Source organism: Syngnathoides biaculeatus, chromosome 22 (assembly GCF_019802595.1).
Source record: "Syngnathoides biaculeatus isolate LvHL_M chromosome 22, ASM1980259v1, whole genome shotgun sequence".
NCBI lineage: Eukaryota > Metazoa > Chordata > Actinopteri > Syngnathiformes > Syngnathidae > Syngnathoides > Syngnathoides biaculeatus.
In genome coordinates, this window is record NC_084661.1 from 15,768,677 (window position 1) to 15,790,989 (window position 22,313).

Here is a 22,313-nt window from a genome sequence, read left to right on the forward strand (position 1 = left end):
ACGCTGTGCGTTAGTGCATGGACCTTATTTCATACGATATTCGCCACAAGTAGTGGAAAATCTTGACGTGTTTTACAAGCAATCCCGAGATCCGGTGCCTGAAGTTGTCTTTCTGGGGCACAGGGGCCAAACCCAAGGCCCGGGGGCCAGATCTGGCCCACCGCATGATTTTATGTGGCCCGCGAAGGCAAATCATCGGTGTCAAAATCCGTGATTCTCGTGAAAATATGTCACGGCATATGCGACAAATGGTAATGTTCTTTTTACCTTTGTCAGCGTACTTTCGTCGAGCTCCATGGCAGACCTCCTATCGTCGCTCCTCCTGCTGCTGCTGCTGCTTCCCGTCGGCCGCAGCCAGAGCGCCCTCGACACCCGCCAGGCCCCGGCGGCGGCCCCTCCCCCGGCCCCGCCACGCACGCCCCCCTCGCAGAGGAGCCGGGAGACGAGCCGTCTCGATGCAAAACCGGCGCGTGAGTTTTTGGCACAGCTGGCGAAAAATATCTGGAGCGAGTGGATACCCGTTCTGAAAAGTGACCTCGTTTTGTCGACAGCTGTCCGTGTAGACCAGGACAACACCAAGGTGGGCATCTTTATCGCGGCGGCGGCGGGAACGTGCACCCTGATGGCGGTCGTGTACTGCATCTACAACAAGTTCTACAGCAAACAGGCGTACGTGCACACCCAGCTTCACGAAGACCAAGGTAAAGTCCCAAATTTCACATTCCGACTCATTACCGACCGCTTATGTGCCGTGGGGAATTATCAAATATTAATATTTCTTTTCAATACATCATGTAATTGTGAATGTCTACTTGAGCCCAAATAATAGTACTCACCCGCATATATTCTTTATCCTCTGCGAAGAGCAACTAACATTATTATCGCGGCTTACTGAGTTTTGTGAATCCGTATATTTTGTATTCCGCTACCTCGAGGTGGCGGAGGCGCACACAACATAAGGAGGAGCACGATGTCTATTCGATTGACACAAAAATGTGGCAAAAATTCTTTCATTCTTTACATTCATGATTGTATATTTTTAGAAAGTACATTATAATACATTGGCATTCTTCTGATTAAGAGTATTTTATTTTCAAGGTAGGTTGGAATGTAGGAACCAAATTTCCATGAGTATAAAAGGGAGGGAAAATGTGGTCACGGGGCGGATAAAACTGGCAAAAAACTGAAAGTTGCAAGTGTGAGAATTTTGGGACATGGAAGGGAAGGGAAGGGAAGGGTGCCAAAGCACTACTTTTGTAGCACACCCAAACTCATGTTAGATGGGATATTCACCTCAAATAAACTTCAGCTACACTCACGTGACTGGTCAATGACGAGGGTGTACGCACTTGTGCAAAAAGAGATTTGAAATGTCAGATCTCGGTTTCGCGTTTCACATCACAAAAGCCTGGCATTCCGACGGGGGTGTGTAGACTTTTCCTGCCCACTCGAGGTAAATAAGTGCCTTTGATTTCTTGCAAAGTTGAAAAGTGTCACTGTTTTTTGTTGTTGTCTTTGAAAAACCGCAACGTCGTCCGGTTTAGATGGTCCAGGATCTCCTGCGGTGTTTTTCCAAGCCTGCGGCGAGGCGGACGCCCGGCGCGCCGGCTACGGTTCCCTTTCCCGCTCGCCCTCCGTCATCTCCGCCCCCCCTTACCTGTCCCCGCCCCCTTCCGCCGCCTTCCCCCCCCCCTTCGCCTCGCCGTCCCCCCTCCCTCCGTCCTCGCGCTCCCTGAGGACCATCTCGGCCGAAGACCTGCAGCGGAGTTGCTTCTGAACGCCGAGTGGTCTTTTTTTTTTTTTTTTTTTTTTCCACGCAGGCAGGAGTCGTACGCAGCACATTAATATTCACTGAATTATCGGAGCAAAAAATGTATTTCTTCATGTTACGTTATATTCGTTTATCTCACCTGCAATCTTTCTTCTTGCTCTCCTCACACTCCTTTTAGCCATGCGTGTACTGCACTTACCTTAACGGATGAATAATTAATTATTTTAATGATATCATTATTAAGTAATAACAAATATTGATGGATTAATTGTGTGGTGTGAACATGAGATGAAGCCATTTTTCTGCGCTATTGTGCTGTAAGCATTTGTCGTTTGAATAAACAATATTCTCGATGCTCATTCCCTCCTTTCAAAGGGCAACAATTTCATATTTTGCACATTTGCACTATTGGGTGACACACATGACATTTGAATTTGTGCAAAAAGTAGTACCTAAATAAAATTGTGCACTTGTTTCATATTTGGATGCACGTATTGTACTAAAAAGTTAAATACAAGCGAACGATACTGAATGGGAAATGATTTTTTGGGGGGGGTTACCACTAGAGGGTGGTGTCGTACCACATCTGGAGAATCCCTCACTCCCTTGAAATGATCCCCGTGGAGACCCAAACTATGAAACTGAAGCCCAAGTCGCGGATAAAAGTGCCATCGAGGTATGATCCGAGTCCAAAATTGCATATTTAACAAAATGGAAACCGGGAGTTATTAAAAAAAAAAAAAAAATCCCCTGCCAATTAGCCTCTTGATTGCTTTATTTATATTATCTTTAAAAAAAAAAAATCTCATATTACTCATCACAATACAACTCACAGAGATGTCAGTTTTTTTTTGTTTTTATTTTTTTCTTATTGCATGTCAATAATAAATTTTTAAATACAAATACTGTAATCTAAGAGTCACTGGTGGGGTAGTGGTTCACACGCCTGCCTTCGGTGCGGGCAGCGCGGGGATCGATTCCCGCTCAGCGATGGCTCTGCAGCTGCCGCCTTCCGGCTGGGACAGGCGTCAGCGTTGCTGCAACCCTTGTGAGGATGAGCGGCTTGGATAATGACACGACATGCTGTAATGTGCCCATCGCGGTTCCTCCCCCTTTTTAGGTTTTCGCCTCCTTCTCCTCCATCCATATCCATTCACGGTACTCCAGGAATAGCGCGCCGCTTAGATGTGTGGTGGGGGTGGGTTGGTGTGGGAGGGGTGGGAGGAAGTGACACGCCACACCTGAGACTCAGTGTGCGGGTCCCACTCACTCAAAGGGGGGGTGGGGTGGGGTGGGGTGGGGGGGATTAAGGTTGCGGTAATCTGGATTCGAGAGTTTGGCCACACGGCGCCGGGCCACCGGCCATGACTCCCGTCCGCAGTTGCCTCCCGGGGGCCTTCCACCTCCCTAGAATATTATATTCATGAATATTATCAGATATTTTACAATTTTTTTGAGGACACCGACAACAGAGTGACGCTCGGACGATGTTTTTGAAGTCAGTTTTGCTCCGAGGCAACTAGAGGTGGGTCGTCTCATCCGGATGGATTCAAAGCATCTTATTTTATTTTTATTTGTTTACATTTTTTCCCTTTTTTTGGGGGGGTTTTAATCTGACATTTTTTCCCCTCTTTAATTTGAAGTTTGGATGCGTTAGCGGGATCGGCGAGACGTGCACAGGACCTGGGGAAGATGGAGATCCGGCCGGACAGGTTTAAGGCCGTGGCTGCCAAAACTCTGGGCAAAATTTATGGGTACGTACAAATTCAAATGAAAATGATCATCATACGCGAGTACCTCGTCAGAAGATGTCATATCCAGACATATACTTGCATTTACAAAATGATATCTGTATGGGAAATGTTAAATGATGATGTCCCCAAAAAAAGGATTTAAGTATTTGAAAAGTTCGGGTAGGGTTATGGAAACAAGAAATAGGAAACAATATTCAGTCAAAACCTGAATTATTATAATCCATAAGCATCATTGATTTCAAAATATCCGATATTGATGTCCCTTGAGTGTGAGGATGTATAATTTTTTCCATTTCATTTTTTTCATTTGTCTCCATCGCTTGCCCCCCCCCCATATAAAGTATCACGTACAGGAAATCGTCATGAATAATTGATCACTTTGCAGTCATCCAATAGCAAAAAATAAATAAAAAAGTGAAAGAACAAACGGAAAATAGGAAAGAAAGTTAATAACGCAAAATGACATAAATAACATTATTGTAAACAAAGTCCAAGTTTATCTGAGCGAGCTATGACGTTTGGAATCGTGTACATTTTTTTTTGGGGGGGGGCATTTTCTAATTAGATATTGGACAGGTGTTGCTAATGTAAAGTCCTGTCATGCTTTTTGCATTAATTTTGACAATTTTTGTCTGACAAATTGGGTTGCTAAAATGTATTCATTCATATGCAGGGTTTTTTTTGTCTCATTTTTTATTTTTCAATTAAAAAGTAATTTGCATATTCATTCTATTTTATGAAATTATTGAATTACTTATATACTGTGTAAGTTAAAAAAGTATTAACAAAATATGTATTTATTATTTTATTTGACCCCAAAAAATCAGGCTAATAATTATAATTAAACTGATTACAGATTTAATAAAATACAAAATGAGAAGGAATTATCATTTCACTATGAAGAGAAACATTTAATTTGCTTTCCCCAAAAATACACATTTGGGCAAGTTTTCCCTTCCCTGGTGTACAAAAAAAAAAAAAAAAAAACGGAGCAGCATGTGATCAAAATGCTTCATCAGTTTACTGCGCATGTGCAGACTTGCTTGAGGAAGCCAACGTATTAAAATTAATATTTTTTTTGACACTGACAACAAACGTGCGACTGCAAAAAGCCCGATTGACAGTCGAAGCAGTAGCGCTGCTGTCGGTGTCCGCCAAGGAGGATGCAGTGGCGATGAAATGCAACATAACACGAGGGATGTTTTTGCCGTGTACTCATACTCATATTCATACTCGCTGAATATTCACTCGACTGAAAGGTTGAACTTAACTAGCTGTTGATGATGACATTTTTGAGTAACATCCCTCAGAAATCATTTCAGATGGCCAACATAAAACATTTCTCAGTGCATGTGCGGGCCCCACAAGTAGATTATTATTATCTAGAATATTTGTTTTTCTGATTACTTTTCCCTTTCAGTCCTTACTTTTAAAAACATATATTTGTACTTTTTACTCCTTTCCGTTGTGACGCTTTATGTTACTCTTTCCACACTATCCGCGGGAGACAACACAAAATCCCCCCCCCCCAAAAAAAAAATGTAAATAATCATCTAGTGATTGAGATATTTATTAAGATGTCGGGCTATTTTAAGGTGATTCACTTCTCTATATGCAAATTCATAAATCTCTTCTTTTTTGGACAAAGTTACCAAAATATGTACAGTCCTTTTTAAATTGAAGATTAAACAAATGCGCATAGAAGTACGTTTGAAAGTTTCCCTTTTTTTTTCTCCACTTTTACTCAATTACAACAATCCACTACTTTTAATTTTTTTACTTTTACTCTTGTACTTGAGTCACACAATCCAATACTTTTACTTGAGGCATTTAAGTAGAGAGCGTGAGTTACTTTCCCCACGCAGCTCTGATCTGATGACCGAACATGGCAGCGGCTTAGTAAACTTGCGCTTGATCTCCGAGCGGGCGTGGGCGAGAATGAGGGCGACCGCTCAGGTACCGAAGCGCTTCCTTATTCTGTCTTTCTCCGCGGGATTTGATCCAGCGTCTAAACACTTAAATCCCCTCCCGAAATAGCCTCGCCCCGCGTCCGCTCCAAGCTGTCGAGCCACGTAAATCTCCCTCCGCCCCGGTACGAAGTTCGGTTCGTGGTAATGTGGCCCCTCCCCCTTCTCAGGTGGAGGAGAAGGCAAAGCGGGCCAATCAGGTGACACTTCCGGTCGCTCTCGCTTTTCGCGCGTACGCACGAAAGGGGGCGGGGCCAGGGGTTTACATCTACGGAAGCCTCAAAAGGACTCGCACGCTCTACTCAAGTAGCCGTACACACAAAAACAAACGTTGGTAAAAGAAAAACGCTGAAATTGAAATGTACGAAAGTAAATTTGTTTTTTGCTGTAAAAATTGGTACCTTTTAATATGAAAAAAAGCAACCTGGAGAAAAAAATACTTTACTGCTTTATTAACCTCCATATTGTTCATACTCACAATATTTTTTTAAACAACTTGCTGCCATAGCTTTTAAACAGAAACTAAGTGGCAAAAAAATAAATAAAACTAATTACTAAAAAATATATATACATAAATATATATTAGCTCCTGATAACTACTTGAATTTTTTGTTATTATTAAATGCCGAGATTTTAAAAATCTATTTAAGTACTCAAAAAAAAAAAAAAAGACTTGTACGTGTTCCAGCACTGAGTGTATAGTTTGAAGCCCTCCATGCATGCGCACATAAACGTCACAATTAATTATTGTGAAAAAAAATTAAATTATTGTGTAAAATTATCTTACAAATCTTTTGATTTTGTTTTTTTACTCTTCTACAATTGTTACGTTCATTTTGGACAATAAAAAAGTTGTTTTTTTTTTCACTGCAACAAAAAAATATATAAATATAAAAAATATGTAATTTTATTTACTATATTTTTACATTGTTACAATATTTTTTTCATCCTCCTTAATGATCAGTAAATCATGTTTTCAGAGTACGTCGTAGCTACGCGGTGTCGTCGTGCAATTATAGCAACGCCACGAAGGTTACAATAGGCCGGAGGTGTCCACAGTCTGGCCTGGGTGCCATTCGCGGATCGCTGCACGTTTTTAAAGGGGCCCGCTCCATGTTATGATAGTAAAATTAAGCAAATGAATACAAGTAAAATTTTAAAATGTTGTGAGACAGAACTATGTCGCCCCTTTTCAAGATCTGATGGAAACACAAGAATATTTAGGATTTAATCAAACTGTCGTACGGTCAACGTTCTTCTGCTCGGCTCGGTTTCCCGCGTGTCCTCGTATCGGGGCAAAGGAGGGAAGCTCAGGGAACCTGGAAGGATTACAGCGGATTGTCTTTAATTCACAGTCAAGCCGTGACAAGTCAGCGCTGCGAAAATAAAGAATATACACTATGTAGTATAGTAAAAAAATAAAAACTAAAAAAATGCAGTACTGTACGTGTATGTCTGCTGCTGGAGTATGAATGAGTGCTGTTGACGGTAAAAAGGGAGGGGAAAAAAGCTTTTGAGAAGGAAAGGAAAGGGAAAAAATGGTGGCACGAGAGACAAAAATAGTTCAAGGCATCCAAAGATATTAATAATTCACGCATGAGAATCTATTAATAGTCCATCAGCATCAGAGACGGCACGAATCCGCAGTCGCTCAAAGAGCTCACGTTCGTTTTTCGAATCCCTTTTGCATCGCGCCGCTGAGCAGGACGCATTATTAGGCACACCGGCACAGTAAGGACGCGCTTCACAAACCGAAGCAAAACGCTCCTACAGAAGTCTGCACACCCCATTCGAACGGCAGGTTTTTGGGGGGTAAAAATATGAGCCAGAGGTCATTCATTTAACAACTTGTTTTCCAACATGAATCTCAACTATAACATACAACGCAACACAGAAAGAAAACAAATATTTTCGGGAACTGAAATGACGTGCTTGCACAAGTGTGCACACCCTTATAACTATTGATGTGGCTGGCTTTCAAATTCACCAATTACATTCCAATGCATCTGATTAACGCTAAATCAAGTTCAGATGTTCTAGTGGGCTTTTTCTGACATTTTTGTGGTCACACCCTACAGCGTAAGCCGTACAGGCCGCTCACACGGTTCTCCGAATGGGGAGGGGGGCAACGCGTGCTTGCTTCAAACTGTTAAACAGTCACTCCCAGTTGCGTAAAGTGTAAAAATCCGTTCACCTCGGCCGCAGAGCTCTCGAGAAGAAGCAGGAGAACGGCGAGACCATCGAGCTGTCGGCCGAGGGTCGCCCGGAGCTGGCGGAGGAGAAGGAGATGCCCGTGGTGGACTGCACGTGCTTCGGCCTGCCGCGCCGCTACATCATCGCCATCCTCTCCGGCATCGGCTTCTGCATCTCCTTCGGCATCCGCTGCAACCTGGGCGTGGCCATCGTCAGCATGGTCAACAGCCACACGGCCTACAGGGACGGCAAGGAGGTCGTAGTGGTGAGTAGCGGGCGGGGACGCCACGTTAACACTCGCGCTGGCGTACGTGCAATGCTAGCCCGCTGTGCAAAATGCCACAGGCGGGCTAACGAAACTAGTTATAACCCTTTAAGCAGCAGATATTTGAGCATAAATGTACGGCAACACATGTAGACGGACAATATACGTTTCATATTGCTGACTTTCGTACTATTGGTCCATCCCCCTGTTATTTTTCAAAATGACCGACCAATATAAAGTATTGAATACGGCTGGCTCTATTGGATGATGGACTGTTATTATCTCAACAAACATGCCGCTGCTGATTTCCTCATTTTGCAATATTCTAAACAGTTGATTTGTTGTAGGGCTGAACGAAAATTTAACGGAAAGGTGGAATATTGTATATATTTTTTTGTTCTGTCTCCCGCCTCAACAGAAAGCCCAGTTCGACTGGGATCCGGAGACGGTGGGCATGATCCACGGCTCGTTCTTCTGGGGTTACATCGTGACACAGATTCCCGGAGGGTTCATCTGTCAAAAGTTTGCCGCCAACAGGTTGGCGCCCGACCGGGGACGTCCGTTCGAAAGCATTTTCGCTATCGTGTCTTCTTCTTCTTCTTCTTTCTCAGGGTGTTTGGCTTTGCCATCGTAGCCACTTCTTTCCTCAACATGCTCATCCCAGCGGCAGCTCGCATGCACTTTGGCTGCGTCATCATCGTCAGAGTGTTTCAAGGCCTTGTGGAGGTGAAGGCGCCATTTTGGTCCCCTCGCGTTTACCGGCGCTCGATTGCCGGATGATTGACGCGGAAGCGAGAATTGGATCCCGAGTCGTGTATTTAACCGCAACTCCGTACAATGTGTAAAATTCAAATCATCTCTGTGTGCATGTCGTGAACGTCTGGTCTTCCGCTGTCGTCCTGCAGGGGGTTTCGTACCCGGCCTGTCATGGCATTTGGGCCAAATGGGCGCCTCCTCTCGAAAGAAGTCGCCTCGCTACGACAGCCTTTTGTGGTACAATTTATTGGTTGTTGTTTAATGAAAGCAACTCTGAACATGTTTTGGTCGAGGGTTAACTCTTGTGTATTTTGATCTGTTCTATTATGTTTTATCTGTCAGGTTCTTACGCGGGCGCCGTGATCGCCATGCCACTGGCCGGAATCCTGGTCCAGTACTCCGGATGGTCCTCAGTCTTCTACGTCTACGGTGAGAGGAATTTTTTTGTCTCAAGCAAAACGCGGCGTGACGAACCTTTCGCCCCTCTCGACACCGCTCGCCGCCGCCAGGAAGTTTCGGAATCACGTGGTACTGCTTCTGGATCATGGTGTCTTACGAAAGCCCCGCCGCCCACCCCACCATCACGGAGGAGGAGAGGAAGTACATCGAGGAGAGCATCGGCGAGTCGGCTCAACATTCGGTGTCGGTGCGTCCGCCTCGTCGTGTTGTGCGGCCGACGGGAAGGCAACGCGCTGCGCTTGTGCTGTGCTCCAGAAATTCAACACGCCGTGGCGGGCCTTCTTCACGTCCATGCCGGTCTACGCCATCATCGTGGCGAACTTCTGCAGGAGCTGGACTTTCTACCTGCTGCTCATCAGCCAGCCCGCCTACTTTGAGGAGGTGTTCGGCTTCGAGATCAGCAAGGTCGGTCTAACTGATGAGGATTCCTTAAAAAGCCTCACGTAGTTGGGCGTCGTAGTGTTACTAGTGCAGTTTAGGGGTATACTAGTACCGTTCAGTTCCAAACTAGTTGACTCATAAGTGCTCAAATGGCTCACCTTGGTACATTTATTCAAATAGTCTTGAAAAGGAGGCTACTAGTGTGTGACACGTGCCTAGTGCTAGTGGTGTTACTAGTGCAGCACAGTGGTGTACTAGTAAGGTTTGGCAGCAAAGCAGTTTAGCAAAAAATGCTCATACAGCTTTCAATAAAGGATGTTTTCAATATGCATGATAAGGAGGCTACTAGTGCTTGGCACATGACACACTATTAATTGGGCCTAATAATCAAGTTACTTGTGTAGTTACGTGCTAGTAAACTACTCTAGTAGCACGACAGCATGCAACATTATTTTCTTCTCAATTTCAGTATTTTTCTAAAATAATAATAAGAAAATTGGGAGGTAATTTCTATCCATTCCCCCCCCCAAATTGCATTTTTTAGTACATTTCAGTCTGCGTTTATTGTTCTAGATTTACTTAAGCTCGGTTCCGATTGTGATCAATTACATGAGTTGAATCCGAGCTTCTGCTTTTCCCCCGTACTCCGACTGGTACATCTACTAAGTATCGTTACTTGGACTGGAGTACAGCCCGCGAGTGCTTTTTGAATCTGTGCCGACGTCCGCAGGTGGGAATCGTGTCGGCCCTCCCCCACCTGGTCATGACCATCATCGTGCCGATCGGAGGTCAGCTCGCCGACTACTTGCGCTCCAACCAGATCATGACCACCACCAATGTCAGGAAAATGATGAACTGCGGAGGTAAGCGCGGCAAAGTACTGCAGTACTCGGCCTTACGAGTTCCATTCGGTCCGTGACCGACCACAAAACTCACTCGTGTATCAAATCCATTTCCATCACTGAAATGAATTGAAAGGGCTTTAATCCGTTCCAGTACCTCCCCCCAAAAAATGACTAAAAATAGCAACGTAAAGAAATACATTTCATTAAGTGTAATTATTGTGTATGCAGAATAATATTTGTATGTTAACTTTCTATTATTTTGACTTCTAGTTCTCTATTTTTATTCGAAAGAAATGTTTCGGGTTAGTCAAATATTTGGGCACTTCCGATCTAATATTTATGTATTATTTTCTTATATTTCTCTATCATATCATATCAGCATTTATGTATTTTTTAATCTTTTGTCAACTATTTTTACGCTTTATAACGTGTTTTGTCTAACATGTGTGTGAATTTTCTTCTGGTATTCTGTGATCTTTTATCCAAAATGTTATTTTGGAATATTTTTTTTTAATTCTTTTGTCCAAGATTTTGTGAATTTTCCATCTAGTATTTTGTGATACTTTCAAATATTAGTATTTTATTTGCTATTACTTTGTGACATTTTTGAATACTTGGGTATTTACACATCTAGTATTTTGTATGTTTTTCAAATGGGGGCATTTATTTTCGTCTACTGTTAATATATTTTTTTTCTATGAAATACTTTATTTTCCCCAATTTATCTAATAATTAATAATATTATTATTATTAAATAATAATTCATAATTACAACTTTAATATTTGAATTTAGAAGCTAAGTAAGTAATGTTTAACAAAACTATCTATCTATCTATCTATCTATCTATCTATCTATCTATCTATCTATCTATCTATCTATCTATCTATCTATCTATCTATCTATCTATCTATCTATCTATCTATCTATCTATCTATCTATCTATCTATCTATCTATCTATCTATCTATCTATTTCAATTTGTATTTTTTTTCCGTAATATTTTCTCATTTTCCATTTTTTTAATAATAACAATGAGTGTTATTTTCTGATATTTTCTTCCAATGCTTTTTGATATTTTTCCAATATTTTATTTATTTACAGTATTTATTTACGTCTCGACAGTTTTGGGCTAATTTGAAATGCACTCTACCGGGCACTTAGACTGCATTAAAATTAAGTTTACGCGGCGCGTCGCATCGCATCGACGGCAGCGCGCCTCGCTGTGTGTTATTTTAGAGCGGCAGCGCGGATCAATCGATCGATCGGCGAAACGGAGACGTCGTGCAGTCGGCCGTGCGGGAAACTCGAGGTCATCGCCAAGGTCGCCGGAGACTCGCGCTCACCCCGTTCTCGTTTTGTTCTGGTCGTTGCGTTCAGGCTTCGGCATGGAGGCCACGTTGCTGCTGGTGGTGGGCTTCTCGCACACGAAGGGCGTGGCCATCTCCTTCTTGGTCCTCGCCGTGGGATTTTCGGGTTTTGCAATCTCCGGTGAGCTCGTTTCATCAGAAAAGAATTTGACGCTGCCGGCAAAAGTCATCAGGATCTGTCGAATTGAAGTATTTTCTTCAACGGCGTCTGAATTTCACCCGTTTGCGTGTTTTAGGTTTCAACGTCAACCACTTGGACATCGCGCCACGCTACGCCAGTATCCTCATGGGCATTTCCAACGGGGTGGGCACACTGTCTGGTATGGTTTGCCCGCTTATAGTTGGCGCTATGACCAAGCATAAGGTACGTCGCAACTTCAGTCTCATTTTTTTTCCATTTTTAAATGTTTTTCAATGTGTTTGCAGCCCTTGAGCAATCTCCGCTTTCCCACCGTCTTTTGCTTTGTTTTCTCAGACACGCGAAGAGTGGCAGGGCGTGTTCCTCATCGCGTCTCTCGTCCATTACGGGGGCGTCATATTTTACGGTATGTGTACGCTGGATTTACTTCGTTCCTTTCAAGTCTTGAAGTTCCGATTCAACTCCTCTAAGGAAATGAGATTTCACAGAAGTCTCCAGCAAAGTGCGTTGCGTATTGATTCCATCCATCCATCTATCCATCCATTTTCTGAGTCGCTTATCCTCACAAGGGTCACGGGAGTGCTGGGGTCTATCCCAGGCAGGAGGCGGGGTCATTGAACTGGTTGCCAGCCAATCACAGGGCACATACATACAAACAACCACTCACAATCACACCTAGGGGCAATTTAGAGTCACCAATCAATGCGTGTTTTTGGGATGTGGGGGTGGGGGTGGGGGTGCCCGGAGAAAACCCACGCAGGCACGGGGAGAACATGCAAACTCCACACAGGCGGAGCCGGGATTTGAACGCCGCTCCTTACAACGGTGACGTCAACACTCAGTTGCTCCACTGTGCCAAATACTGCTAACAATAAAATATAAAGAGTGCAGGAATGACGTGACCCCCGGGGTGTCACCCCCGCAACCCCCGCAGGCCTCTTCGCCTCGGGCGAGAAGCAAGCCTGGGCCGAGCCGGAGCAGCTGAGCGACGAGAAGTGCGGCATCCTGGACGAGGACGAGCTCGCCTACGAGACCGAGGAGCTGTACCGCGGCGGCGCCGGCGGCTACGGGGCCACCACGCAGGGGGGCGACCCCAACGGGGCCGCGGGAGGCGGCTGGGTGTCGGAGTGGGACAAAAGCGAGGAGTACGTGCAGCCTGCCGGAACCAACAATTACCTTTACGGCGGAGAGGAGGAGCTGACATAAAAATGCCAGCGCGGAGGGAATGTTTACAGCAAACCGGAGCGGCTTCACTCGGCGGCGGGGCGAACTTTTCGAAGGTTTCCGTTCCACGTGGAAACTTTTCTTTACGAGTCGGCCTGCGAATATAACTGCCTGCTTGAGGACGACTGCGCACTGGACTTTAGTCAACGTACTACGTGTGTTTGTACTGTATGTGGTTGCGTCGTGTCTTAGGCCTTAGAAGGCCCGTGGTTGTTGGTTCATTTTATTTACTGTAGACATTTCTAACCCAACAAACACCAGGTGGATCTCGCGTGTGATGTAAAACGAGTTGTTTCAATGAACGGTTTTCGTCAAGTGGTGACAACGGTTCTGTTGGCCTCCATGCGCACAATTTGGAAACATCTTGTGCCAAGATAGTGATATTTGGTTCATGGTTTCAACACTAGCGGATGGTATTTACGCGCCTCTCTGTGAGGTTTAAGTCGGGGGTTTGCAAACTTTTTGGGTCCAGAAAAGATGCTAATTGCAATTTAGCATCACGACCACGTGTCATCCTAAATGCCGTTGGACTTACAAAGTCATGTATTTGTCCATCCGTCCAATCATTTTCTTTGCCGCTTATCCTCATGAGGGTTGCTGGGAGTGCTGGAGCCTATCCCAGCTGTTACCCAGGTGGCGGGGTAGAGCCTGAACTGGTCGCCAGCCAATCGCAGGGCACACGGAGACAAATAGTCGCACACACAATAAAACCTAGGGGCAATTTAGTGTCCAATTAATTTTGCATATTTTTGGGATGTGGGAGGAAACCGGAATGCCCGGAGAAAATCCACACAGACACGGGGAGAACATGCAAACTCCACACAGGTGGGGCCGGGATCGAACCCGGGTCCTCAGAACTGCGAGGCCAACGCTTTACCAGTTGCTCCACTGTGCCGCCTCCATCTATTTGTGAGATAAAAAAAACAACCCAAAATTAATGCATTTTTCAAAAGTTGGAGTGACAAAGTAAGCCATACAAAGTACATACCGTGTACTGTTTTCAAATCTAACAATTTTAATGAATATTAATTTGATTAAAAATTAATAAAAAATTATATTCACATACAAATACTGCCCCGCAAAATGAATTTATTGCTGTAAAAATAATAGATAACCCCCTCACATTAAAAAAAACCTTTCACTTATCATTATGACTTTTTTTTAAATACAATGTAATCAGTGTACAGCTTGCCTAAAATTTACTGTCCCCTCTAATTGCATCAAATCTAATAATTTTAATGAATATGAATTTCATTGTAAATTAATTAAAAATTATATTCACGTAGAAATACTGCCCCCAAAATTAATTTATTGCTGTAAAAATGATTACAGATAACCCCCTCACATAAAAAAATCTTTTTACTGATCATTTTCATGACATTTTTTATACAATATAAATGCACAGCTTGCCAAAACTTTACTGTCCCCTTTAATTTAAGGTGGGAATAGGATAGTACAATAAACATTCGAAGTGATCCATCTTGCACAGCAGCGCACTGCAACGCGATGCGCTTCTCATTTCTCAATTCCCCGCATGATTATCGGATTGGGTGTTGGGTTTCCCGCAATGCCCCGCTGTTCCCCACACTGCAAATTGATCGGCAAGCCTGAAGTTCGAGAGAAGTAAAAAAAAAAAAATATATATATATATATATATATATATATATATATATATATAATATAAAATAAAATAAAGATTTTGATGGCACTTCCACTGCGGTACAGCGATGGTCCAGACGCCGGAAGTAAAATGATTATCCTGGGAGGAAGAGGAGGAACAGGAGGAAGGGCGCATTTGAACCAGCCGTGGATGGGAAATGATATGAAATGATTTAGAATACTTTTTATTTCTATTTTAAAATAAAATCTACTTCAATTCTTCCATGATTTTATTTTATTTGATTTATTATCACATTATTTATTAAGTTCCCTTTTTATCCCGGTAATTCAAACCGGAAGCCCGCGAAGGATCATTTAGTTTCTTGGGGGAAGGCTGACTGAACAGAAAGTAGATCTGCGAAAGTAATAGAATAAGTAATAATAAAACAAGAAAAATGACATAAACACGGCTATTGTGTTTTAAAAAAACCTCCATTAAGGTTTAGAGACGCTTTGGAGACCGAAGGAGAGGAGCAACTTCTGGGGAGGAAAAGGTAACTGTTGGTCGAGCTGAATTTCGGGACGATTGAGGCCCTCACTAGCTAGTTTTTGTTTTATGTGTAAAATAAAGGACGTTAGCTTGTACTAGTTAAATTGCGGATGTGCTACATTTTCTTACTGCGCATTGCGTTTGGGGTCTTTTTTAGAGGTGTAACAGTACAAAGTCTTGTTTGTAACGTTTAGTTTTGTGTATGAGCCATGATTTTTCTTCACGCTGGATTTCTCGTGATGTTGTCAGAGAGAAGCCGCTCACCACATGACCCAAGGTGGGAGACTGATGCTGAGCCTGATGACGCAACTTCACCCCGGACCCCAGGAGGTCCCACCACCTCCAAGAATGGGAAACCCATCACCAGGTGAAATCTTTTGACATTATTCTGATGTTGCAGTCTTCAGACTGTTATGTGAAAACACCAACAAGAATGGAGCCCAAAACCTCGAGAAAAGGAGGATTGTTCATCTGGACTGAAATGAATCCAGATAGAATGAGATTTCAACACCTACGTGTCTCCATAAGGAGTGGACACAGCAAAAGGCAGCGACCCTCCACGTGGCGACCGACAGTGTAAAAATGTGTACTTCTGCATTTTGACGTTAAGGTGTTAAAAAAAAGAAATCCACTACCCTATTTAAAAGTAATTAGCTGTCACGTACTCCTTTTCGCCAGCAGAGGTCACCATTTCACAACTTTACAAAATTTACAAAATCTAGAGAGCTTTGGTACGTTTCCCCTACTTTAGGTAATGCCTTATGTTACTATTTTGTTATTTTATACTTATGTGTGGAAAGAAAACAGCAAGAACATATGTACATGCCAGTAGTATCTTTTTGTTTGAACATTAAAACTAAAAAGGGTTAGGGTTAGGGTTAACACTTCTGACAAGGAAAAAAATACATAATGTGCTATTGATACAAAGGAAGAATAATGAGGAACAAACTGACAGAAATTTAATGTAAAACTAAGGGTGATTAGTTAGACAATTTTAAATCCATGGATAAAGACATGAACTAAGCAGAACAGACAAGGAATGAATCAATGAACAATAAAATGAAACAATTTAAAAACTTGTGCCCACAATGAACTGTACTATAGATAGGACAGCTGCATGAATGCAGTCCTAGTGCATAAACTTGCATGTGTGTTGTCGTCCGTCCATGCATCCATCTTCTTAGCCGCTTATCCTCAGAAGGGTCACCGGGAGTGCTGGAGCCTATCCCAGCTGTCAACGGGCAGGAGGCGGGGTACACCCTGAACAGGTTGCCAGCCAATCGCAGGGCACAACGAGACAAACAGCCGCACTCACAATCACACCTAGGGGGAATTTAGAGTGTCCAATTACTGTTGCATGTTGAGAAAAGCCACGCAGGCACGGGGAGAACATGCAAACTTCACACAGGCGGGTCCGGGATTGAACCCGGGACCTCAGAACTGTGAGGCCAACGCTTTACCAGCTGATGTACCGCGCCGCCCAAAATAATAATCACATCTTAAAAAAGAAAACTAAAAATGTGGCAAAAGCTTTAAACATCGCCAATACACTAATGTAACTTTAATCCAGGCATTTAAGACACATTCTTTTCCTAACTACAATTTATCACATTTACTGAACATGTTTTCTTTTTTTACCAGAGAATCTCGGGACATGAAGACATCCAAAACAGTGGAAGGTGAGAACAACTTGTGTAATTGATACAAAGAAAAGTACACCATTAAAAGGAAAAGCCACCAGTGCTCTTACAGTGGCTAACTGAGTAGATGTATATGCTGCCTTTTAGAGACCGCATATTGCAGGATTCATGTACGTATAAGTGTGTCATTTTGGGCCTGTTAATGTATTTTCTCCAGCTTTTTCCTTGCCGCTCTCCCCGTCTTTCACTCTGATGAGCTCTAAAAGCGAGCGTTAAGTAGTCATAAGTGTGGCTTTCATTTGTCTACTTATGGACAGGACTGGCTGATAATGTCCTTAAAAAAAATCTGATTTAAAAAAAAAAACAAAAGTAAATATAATTTCCCCCTTACTGTAAAACAAAGCAAACGATAATGTCAGGTAAATGCACAGATAGCCACTCGGTGATGCTCAAGTACCTTCCGTTGTGTGATGATTAAAAATAGTGTTTTGAGTAGCCCTTTTACCTTTACGGCCTTTTTTTGTTGTCGTTGGGCATTCACCTTGTATGTGTCCTTGGAAGAATTTTAAATATGTTCCTGCCTTGCACTCGCGCCCCACTTCTAAAAATGAACAGGCAGCTGTGGGCTTTTTGTCTCCATGTCACCTGGTTCTTTTTTCCATCTTGTTTTATTTGATAAGTATAAGAGTCTTGGATTTTTTTTTAGTGGATTATATGTAACTTGAGTATTGCTGTAGTGACTTGACTCCACGCATGTTTCCTTTTAATGTGGAAAGTTAATTTTCTTGCAAAATTTTGAGGAAAGAGTACTACATGTTGCCAGTTTACTTAACTTCATGACAAGGAACAGTTTGGTACATATTAAACAATGCTTCAAAAAATGGGTTTAAAGTTGACTGTCAAACTAAACATAAACCAAAAGAAACCTCAAATTGTGTATTTAAATCAACCGCAGAACATTGCCTCGTGTTTAAGTCCAACAGCATAATGTTAAGTTTTACTGCAAAACGTCACTGAATAATTAAAAAAGAAATGGAAATATTAAAAAAAAAAATGGTTCATAGTTTTCCCAAAAACTCATCGATGTGTTAGTGTTTAAAAAAAAAAAAATAAGCATGAACTGGGGAATGATCAGAGGGAAATCACACTGTTTGACGGCGTGTGTGATTGATCCAGTGACTGAGATAATGAGGAAAATAATGAGAGTTATATGGTGGAGCATCAGTACAGAGAGGAGAGAAAGAGAGCTAGCCAGCCAGCCAGCCAGCCAGCCAGCCAGCACCATACTGGGGCACTGAAGAGGTGAAAGTGTGTATGTGTGAGTGCGTGTGAGAGAGTGAAAAAGAGACAGACTGCACAATACCGTGGCTCAGCCTGCCTGACGTCGATGCACATTTACTAACTGAAAGGCTTCATAAAAAGGGGGAAAATGCTCCAAAAAATCCCAATGTTTTCCCTGAACTAATCAACTGGATATTTATGTATATATATTATTTTGTTTTGTTTTGCTGTCTTTGCGGATACAACTTGAACTACAACGCAAGCAAAGTCAAAGGTATTTACTTTTCATTAATTTTTGAAAGTGAACTGAAATGTGATCAACTGTGATTTTGCAGTAATACTGCATACTATAGTGATGCCCCACTGTTTTATGACGACGGGGTTAAACTGCAACTAGTGAACAATGGGAGATGTACATTTTTTGTTTTATTTTTTTCCTGCAAGGTGATTTGAGTCTTGTCTACTGCTGGAATATGTGACAGAGCAGGAGGGACAACGAGTCCTCTGGGGTCTGATTCACATGTTTTATGTAGGTGGGCACTACGAGTAAAGTGGGACAGTGACTTTAAATGATTTACTGAGAAAAGTCTTTATTTGCGCGGCGTCCGCAACAAGGCCGATTAATGCACTCATTTTTATTTGCTTGTTTGTAATGCGGAGTATTCCCTCACCTCTCCCAGTCACGGTGAGCAAGTTTATCAATCTAAATACGATTCACTTTTGGGGAGTATCTAAGCCCCGTGAGAGCAATTTCCACCCTCGTGCATGGAAATTTATTAACATTTTGAATTTTTTTATATACTCATGGATGACAATTGCCGACATTGATTTGATGTCCAACATTAATACAATACTTGTATTATGTTCAACTGTTGATTAACGTGAATTCGATATTCTCCAATCTTGTGGTTGAACGACTTTGACTAATTGATTTTTCGTAGTTGACTATAATGCGATAAAAATCATGTGAAAGTTGATTGTACGATGATGTCATTGATAAGTTTTCAGCGCAGTACAACAGCCCCCCGACCTTTTCAGTGCTAGGCACCTGTTTCACTAAAATCATATTTCGACGAACTGGCATAGAACCAAATAAAACCAACTGATTAAAAATACAACTCAGGATTACGCTATTACTAATTTTTGCAATTTGGTATCAAAATAACCAAACAAAAAACCCCCATCTTATTTCGGTTCTTTATGATGCACCCAAAAAAATTAAGACCATGTTGGCAGCCATGTTGCTGCTCGACAGAGGGTTTAGTCCAGCGATGTTAGCAGGTGGGCAAAGTCCTCTGTAACATCGTCGATTGAAAAACGAGATGCCGCTCGCCAGCATTGGACACCATAAAAAAGTGGATAAAACATCACTCCTGAGATTAAGACTTCTTGCCAAGGGAGCTAATCTAATATTTGAGACTTCGGTTTTGTTTCTTCTTTGTGGACCTTCGGTGTGCCCTGGACATTATTTTGTTTTCAGGATTTATCTCCGTCTGTCGTGTCCTGAAGCTCCTCTTTCTAAAGTCTCAGCAAGAACAAACAAGCAGAAAGAAAATGACCTCATTCTGCTTGCCATATGAGACAATCTGAGATTTGAGATTTAATCATTGTTTCATCTTTCTGGAGCTTTTGGAGTGTCCTGGACATTGTCTTGCGATTCAGGACTTCAAATTTTCCATTGTGTTCCTCTTTGCAAAGTCTCAGGACTACTTTCCCCCTAGGACCTTTTAGCCCAATCCAATGTGGTGGTGTTGTGAGATGGAGATGATTATTTAAGATTACTAGTCATAAAATTCAAATTTTTTGGAGGGATTGGTTAGAATTCCAACTTTACGCACATAATATTTCAAATATATTCCTATATTCCTAATTAGCCTTTGTTGTTCAATGACTTTACACTCCCCCCCCCCCCAGTGCGTCTTAATAGTCATAAGGACATGCACGCATACGCAGAAAAGTCTGTAACATTAGTGCTACTTGTCTTGCATCTGTGTGTTGTGCAATCTAATTGACTTTGCAAAGCCTCCTAAGACCACACGCTGCACTGCACAACAAGCAAAATTGGCTTCAAAAGCATTTTTTTTCCTCTTTGCAAGCGCGCTTCTCAGGGGATTTATTGGGAGAGAAAAGGAAGATAAACAAACAGGGCAATTTACAGCGCAGTGTGCCCGCTAAGATTAATGGCCTCTTCAGACACACAAAATAATTGATCAAAATGGGAGAAAGGGACAACTTTATCAATGGTTGAGTGATTATATGCAGCATTTGAGTGTAATGCCAAAAGACAATGGGATCGTGACACAATTGTGTAGAAGATTAAAGCGCTTGGAAGGAAAAGGGGCAGAGCTGGTGGGATCTTCCTGCCGAGCAGGTACGGAAAGCTCCTTGAGCAATTATTGGATATCTTTTGATATCCTGTTCAAGATCCGTGTCGACTACAGTGTACCGTGGTCCAGTAGTTAGTAGTAATAAGTGGTTTAAGAAAAAAAGACACAATCCTTCTACTAGTGCTCCCTTCCTGTGCTTGTTCTACTCAAGCGCTTGATTGTTTTATCAATGACAATAAAGAGCATACTAGTACATGGGTCTTGTTCTGGATATCGAAGCTATTGAATGAATTGAAACAAACGGATCTCAGTTCATGCAGAAATTAGAAGTGGAGTAAATGTTACTAGTAAGGTAGTCTTTCTACTAATGTGCTGAATCGTCTAACTAGTACATGGACCTTGAACTGGATCTCAAAGGTATCTAGTAAATGCTCAAACTTCTTTTCCTAAGCAGGGGTAAATAAACTGTCTTGACAGCGCAGCGTAAATGTGGAAGAGCAATGCTGTGGACAGACATGCCGACAGAGTATTTCCAGTGACAGCTTACTGCTGCGGAAGAGTCCAACTCTGCTCTTATTAGCTGCAACCTGCAGCCCCGTCAAGCAGAAATGCAAAAAAAAAAAAAAAAAAAAATTCATGCCAAGATGCTCCCACACTCGCTCTCACAGGGGGATTAAAGTGGGCTACAGCTGGATGGCTCTACTAAGAAGCACTATCGGAAGAAAACAGCCAATAATGCAAAGAGAGAGGCTGCCTTTGTGAAAATGTTCAAATTCTACAAGCAGGATTATGATTTTTAATGAACTTATAAGCTCCTCGTTGTTGTGCTCATTAAGACCAAAGGAGACTGATGCTGTTTCCACGGCCTCCGCCGCGTACGGGTTGAGTCCCCCTGCGGAGATCTGTCGGCCTTGAAAACAGCAAAGTGCACATGCGCCATTAAATCGATGCAGACAGGCACCAGATTTATGTTTTACGGACACTATTTAGACTGTGGGAAAAAAAACCTGCATTTCTAAAGGGCTTCTTGCCTGTGGTGTGAATGCCATTTGAAGCCGCAGTTTCCAATTTCGATTTCCAACCCAACACGCTCGTAAGTCAAGGTAGCACTGGAATTGGAATAGCTGTGCTCCCAGGACCCCCCTACTGTTGTAAAGAGGAAAAAGTAGGTAAAATTATCAGTCGGTGCATTGCAATATTCCCACCCCCCAATTCAATTGTCTACCAATTCTTGTGAATTTAATTGATGCTTTTTTTAGACTTTTTTTGTGTGTGCACAAAACTGTCGTTTTTAAATTTTGTACACAATATAAAAAAATACCACATTTTTGTAAGTCTTTTTCAAAGATTTTAGTGCTTCAAAAATATTTTTAAACGGGTCTAATGAAAACATATTTAAAGATTGTCATCCGATACTCTATACAGTGTATGTACATATCTATTTCTTACTGACTTTAAAGCATTTAAATATTGAGTCACTACAATCCAAATGTAATTGAATTGTAACCTAAAAATCAAAATCAACCAAATGTATAATTCCTAATACCTAGCTCTAATGTACCTTACATATATTTATAAAATGTCTGTTAACCATATCACAGGCACAAAATCATTTTTTAATTGAATTTCATTTGAAGATTCACCTGCAGGCATCATAAATCATTGACTCATAATAAAGTCGGAGAGATTGTGAAGTCCTAGTCCTATTTATAATAGGCTTAGCGATATTTGTTTATTTGATTTAGGGATATTTTGTCTCACCCATGTGATAAAGAATGTGATCAAGGGTTGCCAT

At 42.2% G+C, this 22,313-nt stretch overlaps 2 protein-coding genes across 8 annotated transcripts in view; both read left to right on the forward strand.

Annotated features, from left to right (window-relative positions):
• The first annotated feature begins 3,463 nt into the window (after nt 1–3,463).
• Nucleotides 3,464–13,103, forward strand: LOC133495623 (vesicular glutamate transporter 1-like). The gene is made up of 13 exons (XM_061810492.1): nt 3,464–3,525; nt 7,698–7,950; nt 8,369–8,487; nt 8,562–8,676; nt 8,856–8,943; nt 9,049–9,135; nt 9,216–9,352; nt 9,421–9,570; nt 10,277–10,409; nt 11,769–11,879; nt 11,995–12,122; nt 12,234–12,303; nt 12,832–13,103. The coding sequence occupies exons 1-13, from the start codon at nt 3,464–3,466 to the stop codon at nt 13,101–13,103; spliced, it is 1,725 nt and encodes a 574-aa protein (XP_061666476.1).
• Nucleotides 13,104–14,954: 1,851 nt separating this feature from the next.
• The window catches only part of LOC133495221 (SH3 and multiple ankyrin repeat domains protein 1-like), a 43,586-nt gene continuing 36,227 nt past the window's right edge, over nt 14,955–22,313 (forward strand). For all 7 annotated transcript variants that reach the window (XR_009793515.1, XR_009793512.1, XR_009793513.1 and 4 more), the window contains exons 1-3: nt 14,955–15,274; nt 15,520–15,637; nt 16,912–16,949. The gene's annotated coding sequence lies outside the window, so the exon portion shown is untranslated. The remainder of the gene's footprint in view (nt 15,275–15,519; nt 15,638–16,911; nt 16,950–22,313) is intronic.

Bases quoted from the DNA above. Each gene is read 5' to 3' on its own strand.
- LOC133495623 (XM_061810492.1), top strand. From the start codon at position 3,464: ATGGAGATCCGGCCGGACAGGTTTAAGGCCGTGGCTGCCAAAACTCTG. The intron at 8,488-8,561 runs GTTGGCGCCCGA...CTTCTTTCTCAG, and splicing joins CAAAAGTTTGCCGCCAACAG to GGTGTTTGGCTTTGCCATCG. The intron at 9,571-10,276 runs GTCGGTCTAACT...CGACGTCCGCAG, and splicing joins TCGGCTTCGAGATCAGCAAG to GTGGGAATCGTGTCGGCCCT.